The sequence below is a fragment of the Lepidochelys kempii genome, chromosome 12 (assembly GCF_965140265.1).
Source record: "Lepidochelys kempii isolate rLepKem1 chromosome 12, rLepKem1.hap2, whole genome shotgun sequence".
NCBI lineage: Eukaryota > Metazoa > Chordata > Testudines > Cheloniidae > Lepidochelys > Lepidochelys kempii.
The window spans coordinates 18,726,569-18,747,889 of record NC_133267.1 but is presented as its reverse complement, the minus strand read 5'-3'; the positions used below and the strand labels follow the sequence as shown (position 1 = coordinate 18,747,889).

At 39.9% G+C, this 21,321-nt stretch overlaps 2 protein-coding genes across 5 annotated transcripts in view; one reads left to right on the top strand and one right to left on the bottom strand.

The window, feature by feature from the left end:
• ITFG1 (integrin alpha FG-GAP repeat containing 1) overlaps positions 1-21,321 on the bottom strand; it is a 212,387-nt gene that overhangs the window by 5,316 nt on the left and 185,750 nt on the right. The window contains exons 15-16 of the mRNA XM_073307742.1: positions 9,127-9,251; positions 7,388-7,470 (exon numbers count right to left, since the gene is read on the bottom strand). Coding sequence (XP_073163843.1) covers positions 7,388-7,470; positions 9,127-9,251 — 208 coding nt within the window. The remainder of the gene's footprint in view (positions 1-7,387; positions 7,471-9,126; positions 9,252-21,321) is intronic.
• LOC140896254 (borealin-2-like) overlaps positions 1-21,321 on the top strand; it is a 242,415-nt gene that overhangs the window by 173,844 nt on the left and 47,250 nt on the right. The window contains exons 12-14 of one of the 4 annotated variants that reach the window (XR_012154487.1): positions 9,827-9,920; positions 16,503-16,689; positions 17,839-18,044. The exons of 1 other annotated variant lie outside the window; for it this stretch is intronic. The gene's annotated coding sequence lies outside the window, so the exon portion shown is untranslated. Of the gene's footprint in view, positions 1-9,826; positions 9,921-11,082; positions 11,509-16,499; positions 16,690-17,838; positions 18,045-21,321 lie in introns of those variants that run through there. 2 more of the 4 variants (XR_012154486.1, XR_012154489.1) reach the window with 2 other exon arrangements.

Sequence of the window (21,321 nt, the reverse complement as noted above, 5' to 3'; positions counted from 1 at the left end):
TATGGTGTTTTATGAAAACCAACCCTACTGATCACAGGGAGTTAAAAACAAGATGTCAGTAAAAAGAAAAGGAGTACTTGTGGCATCTTAGAGACTAACCAATTTATTTGAGCATGAGCTTTCGTGAGCTACAGCTCACTTCATCGGATGCATACCGTGGAAACTGCAGCAGATATTATATACACACAGAGATCATGAAACAATACCTCCTCCCACCCCACTGTCCTGCTGGTAATAGCTTATCTAAAGTGATCATCAAGTTGGGCCATTTCCAAATGGCCCACCTTGATTATCATGCACATTGTGAAGAGAGTTGTCACTTTGGATGGGCTATTACCAGCAGGAGAGTGAGTTTGTGTGTAGGGGGGTGGAGGGTGAGAAAACCTGGATTTGTGCTGGAAATGGCCCAACTTGATGATCACTTTAGATAAGCTATTACCAGCAGGACAGTGGGGTGGGAGGAGGTATTGTTTCATGATCTCTGTGTGTATATAATATCTGCTGCAGTTTCCACGGTATGCATCCGATGAAGTGAGCTGTAGCTCACGAAAGCTCATGCTCAAATAAATTGGTTAGTCTCTAAGGTGCCACAAGTCCTCCTTTTCTTTTTGCGAATACAGACTAACATGGCTGTTACTCTGAAACCTGTCAAGATGTCAGTACAGTCAGATAAGGCTGTAAGATAACTATAGCCAATCAAATGTAATCTCATTCTTTCCTTAAGTACAAATTGTTTGATATTGATTTTACTTAAGTATTTCAGCAAAATTAGCTGCAAGTGCCTCATTTGTGGTGATGGGATATAATGTTTTCAACCTGCAAACATAAAAATGTTAGCCTTTTAGAGAGCTGACATATTAGGCATAATCTACAGAATTTCTGTAAAAACAGATGGATTCACAAGAAACTGCATCCCTCCCTATCCTGCAGCTCTCCAGCACCTTCCCCTTAGGGGGCAATTTATCAGCCTCCCTGATGCCCTTTTCTGACTTTGTCTATGGGAGGAGTGATCTGGGCTTGCGATGTAAAGTCCACGTCTGCAGTATGGTTAGCTTAAGTAGTTCATTTCCTGCATGTCCAAATATTAACACAAAACCCTCTGAGCCATAGGTCCCTACATCCAAAAATCTCAAGGCACTTCACAGCCATTTATTTAGCCTCATACCTTTTTTACCTATAAACTGAGGCACAGATTTGTTAAGTTTTTGTAACTTTAACTACTACTTGGATCTTTTAAAAATATTTAAGTTATTCTGAAGAAAGATAAATTCAAGCCCATCACAAGTTTGTCATATTTTCAAATAGGAATAATCCACCTTTAAAGCTCACATTATTTTAAACATTCAGCTCAAACTTTGTGACCAAATAAGACATTGCCATTCAGGCCTCGCCTTCCACTCTCTGCTTCAAACTCCAGTGGCAAAATCTTCTAAGGTATGTATTACTGCTTACCTCTTATTATATATGCTTAAAAGTACAGCATTTTTTGTTTCTTTTAAATATTACATGATTGTTGCATGTAGTAGTTCAGTGCATATCTTATTTTTTTAAGTGACTCGCTCAAAGGCAGAAATTAAATATAGACCCCTTTTTGGATTAAATCAAAATTTATTGACCAATAAGGTCAGTCTCTGTAGTCAATAAACCTTGAAATAGACTGAAAAATGAAACCAATGTGTATTTTATTTCTAAATAAATTTGCAGAAAACATTCCTTCAGAAACACAAGGGGGGCAAATAAAAGTGCCCAAGAGGTTGGTTGTAGCTGAAAGTGGTACAACAGAATTTATAAAAATATCAATGGCAGTGAGACTGTATAGAAACTTAATTATTGCTAATTTGAAGAACAGTACCCTTGCATTACTTGCAAAGTACGCTTTGTCAATGAGATTTTATTTTTAAACAGGATTCCTAATATGTTTACAATTTTTGTATTTGGAGATGTGCGCATGTATTGTTGGCATGGGTGACTAAGTGCTGGCCATGGCCCCAGTTCAGCAAAGTACTTAAGAATGTGTCAAATTTTAAGCATGTCAATACATTAATACATTTTAAAGTTGGAAGAGACTATCATCATCATCATCTAATCCGACTTCATGCACAACATAGTTCATAGAATTTCACCCAGTAATTCCTGCATCAATTTCTGTTTGCACTAGTGTGTAATAATCTTTTAGAAAAATATCTAAGTGTACTGCAAGGCAGGCTGTCTTTCTAAAGAGATATGGTCTGTCTCACTGAGAAGTTAGGGGCTTTATGTAGAAATCACTGGGGAAGTTCTATCACCTGCGTTATACAGGCTATAATGGCCCCTTTCTGGCTTTAAAATCTATGAATCCTTCCAGACCTTCTACTACAGGACTACCCACATGCTTAAACTTAGACAAATGCTTAAGTACCTTGCCAAACTGGGGTCTGTTTGCATAAACTGCTCAATATTCTCCCATTTGGAGTATTAAAATAAGCACTTGTGTAAGTCTACTTAGAGAGATGAATTGAGTTGCCCAGAGTCACCAGCAGGGCAACGCCAGAGCTGATAATGAAACTCAGCTATTCTGAGTCCCAGTCCAGTGAGCTATTAGGTCCCACTGAATTGAGTCAAGAAGCAAGTAATTTACCTGACTTCTTATTCTGGCACCATTTGTAGGCTAGCCAGTAAGAATCAACCAATTTTAAAATAGCTTCTAACACAGCTTATAAAATTAAGGAGATAGCCAAACAGATCATAGTGTTATCCTTGAGGAAATCCCATGGTCCAGTTACACATTTTTTTAAAAAAAGGGCAAAAGTGTCTTTTATATACTTTATATAATAGACTGTCCACTCAATTAAAAATTTAAGTCAGTCAATCTGCTAATATACAATGAATATTTGGTATCCTACAGATAATATTATATTGCATAGAAGTACAGATAGAAAGAAAAATGGATCTTTTAATACGTGAAGTACACATAGGCCTAATGCCACCCACTCCATCCAAACACCCAGAACTAAGGAGAGGTTCAGATCCAGAGCTGGACATATTGCTCATGCCTATGTCAGATTTGAACTCTTGGGGTGAGGAGACTTCCATCTATTTTTAATGATAGCAATGGAGCACATGGAAGGGCAAATTTCCAAAACAGGGTACAACTGGCGGACCTACCCAAGACGTGCACACACCCACTGTGGTTTAAAAAAAAAAGGTACAACCATGGGTATAAACAAGCAAATGTAGTAATAGTGTAGCTAGACTCTAAGGTCCTGCACCTGCAGTGGGCCTGTTTGTGGTGCACATGTGGGGTTTTACAAGTGCACAGATTTAACTTTGAAGCCTTATGAGGATGATTATGTATCAGTCAGCACTGTTCTATATTTCACTGCTGATCAATGCAGCTACTCTGGAAATGAGGGTGACTCCTGAGTAGTAACCTTTCCCCCTGGGATTTGACCCATCTGTTCTCAACCCATTGTGCTTAGCACTGAAATTTTGGCCCTTGATGTTTGGTCTTTGTTCACCCAGTCTTAAAAATGTTTTGGCTTTAAGAGACAGGGAAGGGAACTTTTATTATGAAGAAGGATTAGGGAGAAGAGTCTGATGACAAGGGTCAAATTTGTCAGAAAAGGGGGATGTTTAAGCTCCACTCAATTGCAGAATAGCTGGATGTTTCACCTAAATTGATCATCAGTGAAATAGTAAAGTGTAAACTATAAATCTTCATTAGGATTCAAAGTTAAAACCCCCTTGAGATGAATTAAGCAGTTCTCTCTAAAGTGATACTGTTCAGTTTGACTGGCTGCAGACTTGAGAGAACAGACCATTTTGTCCTGATAATTTGTATATTTGAAGAGAATAGAGGATTCATTCCTTAGGCAATTTCTTCCTATTTTATTATATTACTGGAGGAAAGAATCAATTCTGTCAATAGAAGAATGGATTAATATCCTTAATGCCTGTTTATCATTGGAAAAGGCTATTCAGAGAGAATGATGATTCACTGGGACTTTTGAGAAAATGTGGAAGTACTGCTTGGGGATTTAAGGAATCTGAAAAGGATTTAAATACAAATTAGGATTGCATCCCGTATACTTCTCTAGGCTGTAGAAATAATTTTTTTTTAAAGGGGTTTCTTTCCTGTTTAGGAATATCAGATGTGTAAAGTCTGGTCTTCCCTTATTTTTGTAGAGGACATCCTTGATGTGTCACAGCAGCTGCACTGTGTGCACTCTCATCTTAACTGAAAGCAAAAGTACAGAGGGATGCGCTTGAATCTGTATGTTTGACTCCGTAATAAACACTTCCTTTCACCAAAATGTTAGTCACTGAAGTTATATAAGAAAGTTTTAAACAGCCTGATTAAAATCATCTTCCTCTCAACTGCTCATCTTCTCTCTTGACTCATGATATCATTTCACTCGTTTTTCCCATCATTAAAACCTCCAGTCATGGGGTGTGACTGGAGCTCAAGAAGACATTCCCAAGCTGTCTTTAATTTAGCTATCTCGGATCCCGGAGCAGTTAAGTCCACACAGAATCCTGGTTAATTACTTGTAGGGCTAGTCTGCACTAAAGCACATGCTGGTGCAGCTACAGTACTTTGGGACATCAGGTAGCTAGATTACAGCTAGCTCAGGTATGTCACCTTGAGCTGCAATCATGCTATTTAAATGAAATCTGGATATAATCTTAGGAAATGTCTATGTGTAGTGAAAGTTTTGAATATGTATATTTCTCCTGTTTTCACATAATCTCCAATATTGAGTTCCACCTATTGTCAGTCTACAGTGTCCATATCTGCATGTGTTTCCTCTATGAGAAAACTAAACCCAATAATTTGAAAGCAAGAGGATTTAGAGAGATTTCTGTACGTGGGAATCTTTAAAATACATAAGGCTAGAATGTTAAATCTTATTCACCTGACTGATGTTATTCTTGTGCTTAATCACTAACGCAACATAGTTTATATAAAAGGGATGTCACATCTCATCTCTTCTCATATTTGATTCTACAGTAAAGTTATAATGCTGAAATTGTGATATAAGAATAATTTCATTATATATAAAATTGACTTCACTGCAAGATCAAGCAGAAGAGAAAGCAAGAATGTGACTAATCAAGTATTTATTATGAGTAGGGGTCTACCAAATTCGCAGTTGTGAAAATCACATCACAGAATGTGAAATCTGGTCTCTGGCTGCCCGGCTCTGAAGGCAGAGTGGAGAAGAGCTGTTGCTGGCCGGGTACCCAGCTCTGAAGGCAGTGCTGTGGCCAGCAGTAGCAGAGAAATAAGGGTGGCATGATATGGCCACCAGCAGCTGCTGCTCTCCGCTCTTCAATACCTCTGCTGCTGCTGGCGGCATTGCTGTCTGCAGAGCTGGGCGCCTGGGCAGCAGCTGCAGGTTTCCCGCCGCTTAGCTTCAGGCAGCGCCACTGTCAGCAGCAGCAGTGGAGAAGTAAGGATGGCAATACCACAACCCCCTAATAGGCTTGCAACCCCTTTTTGGGTCAGGGCCCCAGTCTGAGAAACGCTGTGGAGAAATCACACATTTTTCATGGGTTGGTCACAGTATAAATAGCAAATTTCGCGGATGTGTTACCCATCTGCGAAATGTGCTATTTATGTCCTGACCAATCTGGGAAAAATGTGTGATTTCTCCGTGATTTAAGTAGACCCCTAATTATGACAGATATATTCAATAACAGCAAAAGTAGCACAGAAAAGTGCTGGCCAAGTTCAGGTTTTTGGTATAAATGTTTTTATTCTAAATTGATTTCAATATGAAAGTCCTCCTTCAAGGAACCCTCTGACCCTTAGCTACAGGAAAATACATGTATCCATGGCAACACACACCATGTGTTGAAGGACTGAATAGAACCTTTGTATCTAACTGGACACACTGAATGTATATCTGATGAAACCAAAAAAAGCCTATTTTCCCCATGACAATGCTTGCTACTTGGTCAAAAAGAAAGTTGGCAGGTATGTTTTCATTTATTGGAAAATACTTAATGGATGCTCACTGTAAATATATAAAACATTTATGCAAATACCTGTATGTTCAATAATTTAAAGAGAAAATACCAATATTACTATAGTGTGAAATGCGCAATGTATTTTAAATTTGACTGTCATGATCCACAAAAGGAAATAAAGCTATATACTTATTTACAAGAATCTCTCATACAGATGAGGGAATACGTACACATATTCCACATAAACATGTACACATATTCTCTCTCCATCTGCCTACTCCCCAACAATTTAGCAATGGTCACAAATGAACACATCTATAATATACCAAGTATGACACACTGACAATATCCTGTAATAGCCTGAACAAACTTTATGGAATTAAGATAAAGTTTATTGAATTAAGTTAAACCTGACTGAATTAGGGTCAATACTTTGGGGTACATTGTATAAAAAATGCAATTGTGTGTTATTGTGGCATTGTATGTACCTTCTCTAGTAGGGAAAGGGGGATGCTAATGTACTTCCTCCGTTATCAACCCTTTGAAGCCACCCACCTGGAGAGGTTTGCACATACTCGTTCAAACTGAAATCTCCAGGGACCAGACAAAGCAATGGTTTTTGGACAAACAGCCTGGTTTTAAATTGGCTCAGGGTCTTCTACCTGATACAGCAAATGGACAGGATCCCTGGTCCATGGAGGGCTCTGATCCTTTGGGGAGGGTTGGAAGGACAGGGCCTCCTGAGGGCTCATGAGACTGAGTGCTTGTTCTGAGCTGAAGCTGTGATGAACTTGTAACCACAAGGAATCCCCCTTATGTGGGGTTTGAAGGACAGCTCCTGTAAGAATCCATGTTAGGATAGGGGTGAACTCTGGTAAGCTTATTAGCACGCATATAGGTTCTTTTATTGTTTTCACTGTGGAATGTTTTTTACCTTAAGAATGAAGTAGGCTTGCACAGGAAGTGTTGTGTTGTGCTTTATAACTGTAGCAATTACACCTCTCAGTCTTTGCAGAGAAAGCAGGCAGACATACCTGGGCAGCCTATCTCTGCTGGGATTGACACAGTGAGGACAGGGAATGGTGCAGTCTGGAAATAGCTTGGTCAGAAGGGAGGGAGAAACGTGTCTCCACCCAAGAGAGGTGACAGCTGGAGTGTCTGGAAACTAGAGTGGCTGCCCTTGATGGACAATAAAGGGGGAACACAGCTGCAGTTGCCCTGAAGGGACACACCAAGTTCTGAATATGCTAATCTGCTCTTCAGATGATCAAATGTAACTAGCTGCACATGAAAAGAAAAGACCTTTTCTGTTAGAATTTTTATTAAACCTTTTCTATAATCATTCCACCATCATTCATTCATAGTCCATGACACACAATTACAGTTCTGCATCCATAGTATCATTTTCAAAATCTACTTCAAACGATTACATTACCTTCGAGGAACGTTGTGTGGATATGGAATGACTATAAGTTGGGAGTTCGGGATGATAGCTGTCCATTCCTGTTTTCTTATGGACTGAAAGAAGGAATGAAGGTATATCCACTTCTTACAAACTAATACAAATTTTAAATATTCTGAACTTTTCTGATTAAGGTTATACAAGAAAAAACAAAAAGCTCAAACACAGTTAATTTTCCAGGAGACAGGAAAAAAATAGTTATAATTCTCTAACATGAATATAAAGATTTTTTTATCCTGAAAGATCCCAAAGCAATTTACAAACTGAATAAAAATGATACACAAGGATCACTTAATCCACCACTGAAATACCACAATCTCTGAGGTGAACCATGGCAGTGTTTAAAAAGTGCACATTAGCACTCCAGTTTAGAGCAGGAAGTGAAGAATACGCAGGGGTGAAAGTAAGTCTAGGGACTTACCGGTATGGGGCTGGGCTGGGGCCGGCTGTGGCCCCCGGAAGGGGCGGGGCTGGGGGAGGTCAGAGCCAGCTCCGGCCCACCCTATACCGGCAAGTGCTTCCTTCCCCCTCCCCAGGGTAACAGCGGCAGCCAGGGGCTCTAGAAGCGGTTTAAAGGGTCCTGGGCAGTAGCGACAGCCGGAACTCTGGGCCCTTTAAATCGACCCTGTCGCTGCTTCGCTAGGGCTCCGGCTGCCACTACCGCACCGGCCCTTTAAATCGTCCCTGGAGCCTGTTGGAGCCCTGGGGAAGCGACGGCGGCGGGGCTCTGGGGACAATTTAAAGGGCCCAGGGCTTGGCCACCGCTACCGCCCCATGCCCTTTAAATCGCCGCCCCAGCCCCACCGCTGCTACCCCAGGGCTCCGGCAGTGGGGCTCTGGCAGCAATTTAAAGGGCCAGGGGCTCCAGCCACTGCTGGGAGCTGCAGGCCCTTTAAATTGCGCCTGGGGAAGTCGATCCACCCTGGTACGGCGCACCGGCTCTTGCCGGTATGCCATACTGGGGCATACCAGCTTACTTTCACCTCTGAGAATATTATATCCAACTGATTCAGTAGGGAAATTTTATATAGGCAGAATTTAATTATCCAAATGTAGTCAGGACACTGGAGTAAACAGTCCTATTTTTAAAAATAGCATTGTGAGACCTTTCATCACCACAAGTTGTCAGGATCGTGGTTTCACATTTCATCAGCAGGAAGGTTCCTCCAGCAGAACCGTTCCCCTTGCACCATGCTGGTAAAGAGTACAATACCAATTCAGAGGGAAGCAGGTGATTCAACAGGTGACAGACATTGTTTTCCTGCCCTACCCTGGAATTCTTGAGTGTTTCCCAGCCAAGTACTGAGTCATGTGGGCCTCATCCACCTGGGGAGATCTGATGGGATTACAATATAAATTAGTGTGGTTGCTGGCATAATAATTGGATTCTTAGAGCAAACTGAAATGTTATTAATATAAACCAGCTCTATTTTTCTATGCAAACAGCACACAAACGCGTACTTCTCTGTTTTTCTCATGAGTGATATTTTTGTTTTATTGTTTACTTCAGAGGCTAATGAGTTAAACTATATGCTGGAGAAAATGGACACACAGTAATCTTCAGCAAACCGTTTTCAATACCCATGAAAAATGTTTCTTTATAATTCTGAGTTCTGAAAGAGAGCAGTCCTAAGAACAGCACCCCCCCAAAACTTCATTGGGCAAGGAAAATACCAGAAAAAATAGTTCACCCATGATAAATCTCAACTTACCTTTTCTCCTAAAGGACGAGGAATGCCAACATATAAGTGATCAAGGAAATTAGCACTGCGTCCCAAACCTAGCACATTGTAAGGCAACTGGAGAGCGAAATGAGCTGACTGGCTAAGTTGTCCAGCTAGAATTTAATTAAAAAAAAAAAGGTGTAGTGAATCTACTGCTTAAGACTTTCATCACAATAACATATTTTGACTGCAGTAATAATAATGTTTTAAAAATTATAAGTAAACAATACAATTATCTGTTCTTAAGTGACAGATCCTGCATTTCCAAATAATCTGTGGGCATTCAACATGAAGAATAAACTTATTCCACTAACAATTTCAGAACTAGCCACCAAATGTATACTGTAGACCAAATCTTCCTCTGATTTAAACCTGAGTTACATTAATTGCAAGCCAGGGCAGAAATTGGCTCCATTGGTAATAGATAATTATAAACAACTGAACACAAAGAACCATTTGCCATTAACTGAAATCATGAAAAAGATACACATTTTTCTTAGCTAGCTTTAGATTCATTAACAACATATGATCTCCAGATATATTACTTTCTGCATTTCAGCAAAATCTCTTACAATCTTTTCATCTTCTACAAGCACTTCTACAGCATATACTAACTTGGATCAAGTGTGTATCCTTTGTTTTCTAAAAAGCCCCTTATTAAAGGATTTGTTTATTGTTTCCATAACAGGAACAAGATAAACAATAAAACCACTTCAGCCCTTCACCAGGATAACAGAAATAATTTCAACCTGGAGAAGGGGACTGGCCGGTGACCACATGAGGTAAATTTTCAAAGTGTGAGAAGTAGTTTTCACAATTTTTTTTTTAAACAGGAATTTGAGTGTCAAATTCTTGCACTGCTTTGACATGCTCTGATAGGTTATATTTTAAATCAAGTATCTCAAATTAAGCAATAAGACATGACGGGTTGTGAATTTTGGGTGCAATAATTCACACCTTGTATGTTAGAGTAGGAGGCCGCAGGCTGAGTTCTATTTATGCAACTAGGCAGGAATTATTATAACATAATTCAATCCCTGCAGTCCTTTCTTAGACAAAAATAAATATACTCCACCACCAAGGGAAGTAATCATTGGCAGGATGGTAAAACTTGAGAGCAAAGAGATCAAGATATTCTGACATGTTTTCTATTTTATTTTATGGATTCTGAAACACTGTTGACTTTATGACCCTTGGAGTGTTTAAAGCAATTGAACACTTTCATTTTAATTTCAGTTTGTATTGGCCTGTCACTCTGTTTAGCGTTTAGCTGCATCCCTTGTTGCCACGAGTTGTCAGCGATATGTAATTTTACTAGGGTGGACAAAGCCTTCATTGCTTATCCTCTGATGGGGCAATGCCTTAAGCCCTGATCTTGCATCAGGTACAGCTGAACTCAGCTTTATTACAGAAAAAAAAAATTTCTAAAACTTAAAGTTAAACACATGGATACACTTTTGTAGAGATAAGGGCTTAGAAAGGAACCAGACTATCTTTGAAGAGCATGTTTTCAAATAACCAACTAGTTTTGTTTCTTATTTTAGCTCAAAGTATAGTTCAGTTAAGGGGGTGGGGGAAAAAACTAGATCAGAATCTAATTGATTTAAATGAGCTTGGTTTCAATCCAAGGTGTGGAAATTTCACAGGAGCTGTCAGCAGCATTAGAGCTGCTCCAATTAAAGGCAGAAGGTAAGTTCAGCCCAAGTCAAGATGCTGAAACACAACATAATTTGTATACATGCCTAAAGGAGTGGGAAGCTGATTTAAGATACCCATGTCACACTTTTTGCATTTGGGGAAACCAGATTTTTGGGGAACTCAGCTGAAGAGCAGCCACTCTTTACAGTGTGCTCCACATCAAGCCAAGACGACATATCTGCTGGATTTGCTGCTGCTTACCGCAGCAATGACTTTGACAGTCACTTCTGAGTTTCTATTTTCCAGCTATGTTCATACGGAAAGTAGAATTCAACCATGGCATGGTACCTACGTGACCTCTGCTGCATGACGGAGAGGGAACACAGAAGTGTGGTATTCTGAGACTCACAGGATGGACCCCCAGTTTCCCTGCAGATACGGAGTCTCTACCAGTTTGGGCAGGACATCCCTGGCTCCCTTTGCAAGGCGGAAAACCAAATACCTCCAAATATCCAGGGCCTCGCATCATGTATATTTTAACTTGAAGTTTAACTTTTTTTCCCTAGGGAGGGTACCATAGGCCCAGTGACTATTGTCTTGAATTGCCAGCTTGCCTTAGAGCTCTTCGGCTTGTAAGGCTTATATTACATTGTACAAGGGGGTAGAACTGGTGATGATTGCCACAGATTTAAGATGTTACCGTGTTATGACCTTTTCTTATACAGCTGTGAGTTCATGGATATCATTTCATACTACATGGTTTAAATGTGCAAATTGTGGAGTTTAAAAATTATCTATTAAAATGAAACTGCATTTTTGTATTCTTGGTTGGGAATCCCAAATATCAGTCAGGCAGAAATTGCAATTAACTCTACTGTAATAAGGATGAATGAATTATAGTATTTATCAAGGATACCACAACACTAAATAAAAAAAATATTAAAATGTTTGTTCCTAAATAAAGAAAGAAACTACATATGACATCTTTAATATGACATATGAATACACAGGCTGAGAAAAAAAGAAAATGATTATTTAAAAAAATAGATTTTTGGTAAAAGGATTTAATTTAATTTAAAAGGATTTAATGTCTTAGCTTGTGAGACAGGACTGAAAAATTACAGGCTTTCCCACAAGTCAGTGTGGTGCAGGAAGACAATTAGTCTTTTAAAAAAGAAAACTTCCTCTTTATATCATGGAATCTTTTATTCAAACTGAGGTGATCTGGTTAGTATTGTATTTATCAACGAAACTGAAAAGTCACAGCATAAAGAAGCAAATGAATTACAAAAGTGCATTGCAACAGTGAAGATTTTATTATTGGAATGCATAATAGCAGCAATAATGAAAAAATATCAGGGAATCTGTATAAGATGCAATACAAGTGTCAGACTTGCCAGCACATACTGATCTCAACTATGTCTGACTCAGGTCGAAGGATGTGAGAACATAAGAGAATGCAGCAAAAATTCAATCAAAAACAATCTTGGATCTTTCTGATTTTGAGCATAATTGTGTTCACAAATCTAAGAAGTGGACATTTTTCCAAAACATAAGGGTGGCTAACTCAATATTTGCCACAGGACTCTTTGCCGCTTTTACAGATCCAGATTAACACGGCTACCCTTCTGATACTTGACACCATGCAAGGCACTGCATTTAGCCGTATGGAGTGGAAATCCATCAACCTCATAAAGAAACTTGCACAAGTACAGACAGATATCATCTTCCTTTCCAAATGCAAACGGATGGACATCATACCAACTGAAGGTGAAAAATCCATTGCTATCTATATATTGCACAGACCACAGTGAGAGATTATGCCACACACTATCAAAGAAACTGAGGAACCACCTGATCAGCATCCTATACAACAAACAGGAAAGAGCTCTCCAACCTGGAGACTCTCATAAATAACCAACCTTCCATACAAACGGACTTTACTAAAATAAGACAGGAGATCTACATTACACACTTCACCTCTCGACAAAGGAAAAGGGACTGTAAGCAATTTAAAATCCTACCTGCCACATGGGGCCACAACAGTGGTACCCATAACTCACCCAGCAATATCGTCAATCTATCCAGCTACACTCTCAGCCTGGCAGAAGAGTCTGTCCTATCTTGGGGACTCTCTTTCTGCCCCGCCACCCCCACAAACATGATACAGTCCTGCAGTGATCTGGAAGCCTACTTTCGCCGTCTCCGACTCAAAGAACACTTTCAAAATAACAGTGAACAGCACAGTGAAATACAGATACCCTCCCACCAACAGCACAAGAAGAATTACTCCTCCTGAGGGTCGAAATGACAGTCTGGACCTATACATAGGATGCTTCTGCCGACGTGCACAGGCAGAAATTGTGGAAAAACAACATCGCTTGCCTCATAACCTAAGTCGTGCAGAATGCAATGCCATCCACAGCCTCAGAAACAACCCTGACATCAAAGAGGCTGATAAAGGAGGTGCTGTTGTCATCATGAACAGGTCTGACTACGAAAAGGAGGCTGCCAGACAACTCTCCAATACCAAATTCTATAGGCCACTTTCCTCAGATCCCACTGAGGAATACACTAAGAAACTGCACCATCTACACAGGACACTCCCTACACTAACACAGGAACAGATTAACATACCCTTAGAGCCCCGAGTGGGGTTATTCTATCTACTACCCAAGATCCACAAACCTGGAAATCCCGGATGCCCCCATCATCTCGGGCATTGGCACTCTCACTGAAGGACTGTCTGGATATGTGGACTCTCTACTCAGACCCTATACCACCAGCACTCCCAGCTATCTCCGTGACACCACTGATTTCCTCAGAAAACTACAATGCATTGGTGATCTTCCAGAAAACACCATCCTAGCCACCTAGCCATTGATGTAGAGGCTCTCTACATAAACATCCCACACACAGATGGAATACAAGCTGTCAGGAACAGTATCCCTTCCAATGCCACAGCACAACTGGTTGCTGAGCTCTGTGACTTTATCCTCACACACAATTATTTCAAATTTGGTGACAATATATACCTCCAGACCAGTGGCACTGCTATAGGCACCTGCATGGCCCCACAATATGCCAACATTTTTATGGCTGACCTGGAACAACGCTTCCTCAGCTCTCGTCCACTCACGCCCCTTCTCTACCTACGCTACATTGATGACATCTTCATCATCTGGATCCATGGGAAGGAAACCCTAGAAAAATTACACCACGATTTCAGTAGCTTCCACCCCAACATCAACCTCAGCCTCGACCAATCTACACGGGAGGTCCACTTCCTGGACACCACGGTGCAAATAAGTGACAGTCATGTTACCACCATCCTATACCGAAAACCCACTGACCGCTATGCCTACCTTCATGCCTCCAGCTTCCATTCTGGACACATCCACGATCCATTGTCTACAGCCAAGCGCTGAGGTACAACTGCATTTGCTCCAACCCCTCAGACAGAGACCAACACCTACAATATTTTCACCAAGCATTCTCAAAACTACGATACCCACACGAGGAAATAAGGAAACAGATCAACAGAGCCAGACGAATACCCAGAAGCCTCCTGCTGCAAGACAAGCCCAAGAAAGAAACCAACAGAACTCCACTGGCCATCACATACAGTCCTCAGCTAAAACCTCTCCAACGCATCATCAGTGATCTACAACCCATCCTGGAAAACAATCCCTCACTTTCACAGGCCTTGGGAGACAGGCCAGTCCTCGCCCACAGACAACCCGCCAACCTGAAGCATATTCTCACCAGCAACTACATACCGCACCATAGTAACTCTAACTCAGGAACCAATCCATGCAACAAACCTTGATGCCAACTCTGCCCACAAATCTACACCAGCGACACCGTCACAGGACCTAACCAGATCAGCCACACTATCACCGGTTCAGTCACCTGCACGTCCACCAATTTAATATATGCCATCGTGTGCCAGCAATGCCCCACTGCTATGTACATCAGCCAAACTGGACAGTCTCTATGTAAAAGGATAAATGGACACAAATCAGATATTAGGAATAGCAATATACAAAAACCTGTAGGAGAACACTTCAACCTCCCTGGACACACAATAGCAGATTTAAAGGTAGCCATCCTGCAGCAAAAAACTTCAGGACCAGACTTCAAAGAGAAACTACTGAGCTTTAGTTCATTTGCAAATTTGACACCATCAGCTCAGGATTAAACAAAGACTGTGACTGGCTAACCAACTACAAAAGCAGTTTCTCCTCCCATGGTGTTCACACCTCTATTGCTCGACGAGGGCCTCATCCTCCCTGATTGAACTAACCTCGTTATCCCTAGCCTGATTCTTGCTTGCATATTTATATCTGCCTCTGGAAATTTCCACTACATGCATCCGACGACGTGGGTATTCACCCACGAAAGCTTATGCTCCAATACCTCTGTTAGTCTACAAGGTGCCACAGGACTCTTTGCCATCAATATTTTCAAAGACTTTGATTTTATCTCAGTATTTTTATACTTGTAAATCCATTGCTTTCAATTAAACAAACTACAGAACAAGCAAAAAATAGAAAAACAGTGACCAATGTGTATTTGATAGTAGTGTCTTCTCGAGTCCCACATACGTGGGTGACATGATATTGCATTTGGGATTTTAGAAAGCACCAGAATGCTTTAATAATGTAAGCTACAGCATAAATAAATGCATAATCTATTATGATGATTTAGATAATGTATTTTACACTACTAACATGAACTGAGGCACTGTATTAGTATTAGGGCCAAGTATTTTGTGTGCTCATAACTTCTAAATTGCAATTTTTTAATCACTCACTGTTAAGAATACTACTTAATGATAATTTTCCTTTTGATCTTCTTTTGGATACTAGCAGCTAAAGAAATGTGTCCACACAAAAAACATACAAACAACAGTATATAACAAAATGTAGTTATGCATTATAAACTTCTGGAGACAGGGACTTCTATTTTCTGTCTGAGTCTGTACTATGATGTACAGAGCATACACATAGGTGCATAAGAATATCTGTGCTCACAGTGAGTGTTCGAAGGATAACACCATAGCATTAATTATGAATCCTTCTACTTTAAGTCAGTTTGTGGAAAGCCTGGTACTTGAATAAGCTATTTATATTCTGCATTTTTGATTAATGGCATCGCACTGCAACAGTAGCAGAACTTCAGCACGTGCTTGGTTTGATATTCAGAGTCAATTCTTTGTTGGGCTGTGAAGGGACAGTACCACACACTGTTCTCTGGGAACACCTCCAACTGACCAAGGACCAGCACTGACAGGTGGCAGTGAGAACAGCACCAACCCCATCTCTGTCAGATGGCAAGGGAAACTTGAGGGGGTGTAAAATGGGAAATAAGGAGATTTGTGGGGCTCTGAGGGCACTTTGAAAGAAATGGCAACCACAGTTTCTTCCAAGAATGTCTTTTGATGTGCCATAGAAATATCAAGTATTGTTGAGGTATATAATATAACCATAAGAACATGCCTATTGTGGAGACCATTTGTGCTTTGAAAATTTATGTTTTCCTCTTAGGACTAAGATGCTATAGCCTTGGCTGTTAGAAGAAAGGTGTTCATTGGGACCATGCACAACGCTCTGCAATACCTACTGTAGGATTAGGATCTTCTTATATTTTGAATAATTTATCTGTAACCTTAACAAGTCCAAAAACTCAGCAGCGATGTGTATCAATACCTTTTTTCAAAGCAGTGACCTTAGTGAGCGGTTTGCCCTGGAGACAGTCTGCTCACAGAGAGGAGACTTCACCAGAGTCCTGCCTGGCTTCGTAGGGAGCAGTTCCACAGCATCGCCCGGGGACTCCATGACAACTGGTGGCAGGATACTGTTCAAGGACAAGGCAAAGTTTGTACCTTGGGGAAGTTTTTAACCTAAGCTGGTAAGAATAAGCTTAGGGGGTCTTTCATGTGGGTCCCCACATCTCTACCCTAGAGTTCAGAGTGGGCAAGGAACCCTGACATGAGTGGAAATGGGCATGAATTATCAGTAACTGTAGATAAGACAGTAGTGTATATAATACATATGGAAATTCCTAGAAACTAATGTCAACCAATTTTCACTTTTCTCTCTGAAAACTACTGACATATGCTTTTGTGGCCGTATCAGCATTTGTTTCAGAAAATAACTGCAGTCTATTTTATTCAAGATGGGGAAGTATAGTAACTCCCCAAACGCAGCCTTGAATGTTTTTTTTTTCCTCCATAAATATTTACTGTTTCGAAGTCCAACGCTGGCACAGCATCCCTATATTTATTCTTTATGGGCTCAGGTTCTACTATATTTCAGTGAGAAAGAGGTTTTTCTTCTAGTACTGCATTACAAAGAGGATCTCTCTTGTAGAGTGTGAGAATGTAGAGGGAGAAAACGGTGAAGTCCAGAAAGGCTTAACAGCTATCTCAGAAGGATACAGGGGAGGAAAATTTTGAGACTCAGAATGTGAGTGGTATTATTTATCATTTTGGGATTGAGCTTTCACACAAAGATGGATATCACCAGGAACCAAACCTGTCAGATATCTATTTATAAGTTCACATTTGCACATCACAGGAGAAAACAATTTTTTCAATTAGCGAATAGGCCAAATACTTTTCTCAGTCTCTCTCTCTCTGTCTAATTAGGGGGATCTTGCCTTAAAGATGATACCTAAAGTTTTAGGCATATTAATTCATTGGGGCTGGCAGTTTCTAGTATGATGGTAATATTATTAGTACAAATGCAAGAAATAAGAGTTCCAGGGATGGGATTCTCAACTCTCAGATTTAACTGAGGAAGATCCATTTCTAATTTCTATTAAAATATAGTATTGGGTTTTATCAAGTTACTTTCTTGGGAACATTATAGTGATGTAAGAGAAGTTATCATGTAAATCCTGAGATTATATTTGATCACTAAAGTGAAGTTCTACTTACTGACATCACTGTTTTTAAAACGTGAGGGTAATGTAAGTGGTTCATTTTGGTTCTTGAAATTTTGTTTAATTTTGCATTTTTGCACCCCCTAAATTATTAATTTCTCTTCCCACTTTCAGGCAGAAGTCCCCTTCTTCCCAGCAGGCTCCTACATAATCATAGGGTTGGGGCCAGAAGCAGCTTCCTGTAGAGACTGCTTATGACGACTTCTGAGATGCCCAAGAGGGAAGAGAGAAAGGCATACTTTGTGGCTTCCTCCTTCCCCAACCCCTCCAGATAATCTGGTGCAATGTGAGGGAAGGCTGAGAAGAAATACTTTGCCAGGGTAAGACATCACAGGGGCTTGTGTTCCAGGATGGACAGGGGTCTTGGTCTCTGTTGGAGTTTCCCCGACTTGTTCCCTGCTGGGGTATTTGCTGCCTTGCAGAATGAGTAGGGGGAATCAACTCCCTGAATGAGATCCTGGAGGAGCCATAAAGGTCAGGTGAATCCTATGGTGGGTGTGTCTCTTTGAACTGTCTCCAGGCTCCCTGTAACCCCTTCCTCAAGAGCTGCAGTGTCAAGAAGTCCCCTACTGCCCTACAATTCCTGGAAGAGGAGACCTGTAAAGTAGGAACCTGTTAAGTTACTGCTAAGGGTTACAAGAATCATAACATAGCACTTAAATTTTCAGATGGAAATGTGATTTTTCAAGTTGATGGAGTTCACTGAACTATGGAGTCATTACAGCAGCTCTATGCACAAAAATGCAGTCAATAGCTATTCTGATACTTACAACGCTGTCTGATGGTTATATCTGAACATTTCATTTGTAGATCTGTAATTCCCTTTTTCTGGGGTGAGGAAGGAGTACAGGGTGTTTCTTTTTTTTCTCTGCAAACGTCACTTTACCTCAACTAAATCCATGTTTGTCTGTCTGAGCCACATATTAATTTTTGTATTATCTAGTGCAGATCGTATCAGCTGGCTAAACCAAAGCATCCAAGATCAACTGGATGCGTACACTGTGGACAGTTCTATGTTGGAACTTAAAGGGAATGTATTGTGATGCTGGGAACTCCACTTATTGTGGGCGTAATGTGTGAGCTGAGGTTGGTCTGAAACAGTGAGTTTCTTGCATTTTAATGACTGCGGATATGGGAAATTCACTTGAACAATCTGAAGTCTAAATTAATGAAGATTTTTTAGTTTGGAAATAATAAAATGCTGTTTTGAAACTAAGGTCTCTGTTTAAACCTCTGGAGTATCCTTTTCTTTATTACAGGTATTTTAGAGCTGCAATGTTTTCCTATAAAAAGGAGACATTAACTTTAATTTGAGTTAAATACATTGAAATAGGATAGGTAATTTAACAGTCAGTTTTCTACACAAATGTTTTTTAAGCCACAGTATTTCTTTAATGAGGTATAGCTGTGTTGTAGTATTTTATAAGTTCTTTGAAATGAAACATATTTTAAATTATTTTTATTGAACGTCTATAATCTGCACCACCGGATAATTAAAATATAAAAGCTGAAATATTTAACTGGGATTTATGCTTTCAATCACCTGTTATAAATGTAGGTATGTTAAGTGCATTATTAGGCTAAGGAAACAAGTCCACTAAGTTTAAACAAGTTTACATATAAAAGCAACTATTTATTAAGAAAAATTGTTCACTCTGCTGCTTCTTGTCCAAAGATAACAGAAATTGAAACATTTTACTTAAGTCCAGTCAGTCACCAAATTGCCATATTCATAATCACTGGAAAATGTGTTGACATTTACTTTAATTCCCATTTATTGGGAAAAAGGCAGGAAAAATACAGAAAATATACTGAGTTCATTTAAAACATTAGGAAGTCTTTATTATGGCTTTTAACAACAGAACTTCCAAATTATAGCCCAATTTTGCCAATGTTACTCAAACTTGAGTACTGTCTTACTCCACAGGTACTCTCCCTGCTTTCAGTAGGACTATTCAAGAGGTAAGATACTACTCAACATGAGTAAATGGCAGAATCAGGTCTTAGATACACTGTTAAACAAACCCTATTTGCTTACTCTTTCCTTTTCTAATCAGTAAACTATCTTGCCTTTCCTACTGCTTGTGTCATAAAACAGAAAACCTTGTAAAACCTAGAACGTACCCTGAATCCTTCCTTCAATCGTTCAGGGCTCCAGCTCTGAAGAGCCTGGGAATTCTGTGATCTCAAATAGGATCTTTAAGAGGTTACCACTGAAATAAACCTAAGACTTCACTCACTTTCACGAAGGGCTTGTATTAATAGAAGATGCACTGGTTTAACTTAGATCATTTTAGTTAAATCAGTGCAACTTAAGTGTGGACTCTCTTCTATCAGTTTATAACTGGTTTTATGGGTTTAGTTTGAACCTATAAATTTAGGCCTTACCTACATATGTGAGCTGCTCTGGTATACCAAACTGTTTTTTTTAAACAGAGGTATTTAAACCAGCCAAACCCCTTATTTCGGTTTAAGAGTAGCTCTTTAGGTTTAAATTAAACCTGTTCCCAATGAGTTAAGCTAAATCAAAAAAGCCACTCAAAGCAGGGTCGACATTGGGGACCAGCAATTTAATTATTGGTTTAAATTCACACCTTGTTTTATACCAATGCAACTTTGTTTAAACAAACCCTTACTGACACAAGCACACAAAGTTCCTATGGGTTAACTAAACCACTGTTAAAAAAAAAAAAATCACACCTTAAGTTAAACTGGTACAACTCTGTAGGTAGATCAGGCCTGTGGAATAACAGGTTTAAAGGAACTTTCTTACCTGGAAAGAGGTACTGGCATATATGAAAGAGAGAGATAATTTGAAGGTCTCTTGCTGCTTTCTTTTCTAAATTATCTGCCCTTTTTCTTCCTCTCCAGCTCCATCCCTTTCCCTCTGTTCTTGTTACTCTATTTTCTTGCCTTCTGCTTCTCTTTTACTCACTATGTACTCTCTCACTCTTTTCCTCAGTTCCCTCTCCATGTTTTACACACAATCTCTCTCCTCCTTCAAACTCTTCTCGCCTGTTTTTTTTTTTTTTTGGTTCTTACTCCTATTCAATCTCTAGAATTCTCCTCCCATTTCTTTTGCTTAAATGAGGGATGGTGCCAGGCCTGCACTATCCACTTCTCTAAAAGCTAACCTGACTTTTTATGGGAATTGTCAGCCTCTCTAGATAGAATTTTCTGTAGAGCAATATAGCTGTGAAAATGCAGAGTGGCCACAACCTGCTTTCAATGCACATTTAAGTCACTGTGCAGTGAGATACTCTGGATCAGCCAGAAAACTAAGGGAGAAGGGGGAAGCTCTTTACCAGAAACATCTGAATGATTAAAAACACAACAGCCACAAAAACAAACCAACCGAAACCTCAAGTTACCATGTATATTACGGATCTGTAATTACTTGTAAATTTGGAATCCGTTGTGGAAAGATTTCAGTGGCATCCGGCCATTGTGCAGCAGAAGTATGGACTGGTTTACACATAGTTTCTAAACAGATTTAGTTATCATTGGAGACCCCTTGTACTGATACTATTAGTTTAGATTAGAGGGCCCTAAATTAATTTATGTTAAATGCACGCCAACATTCTTGAACTCTGAGGA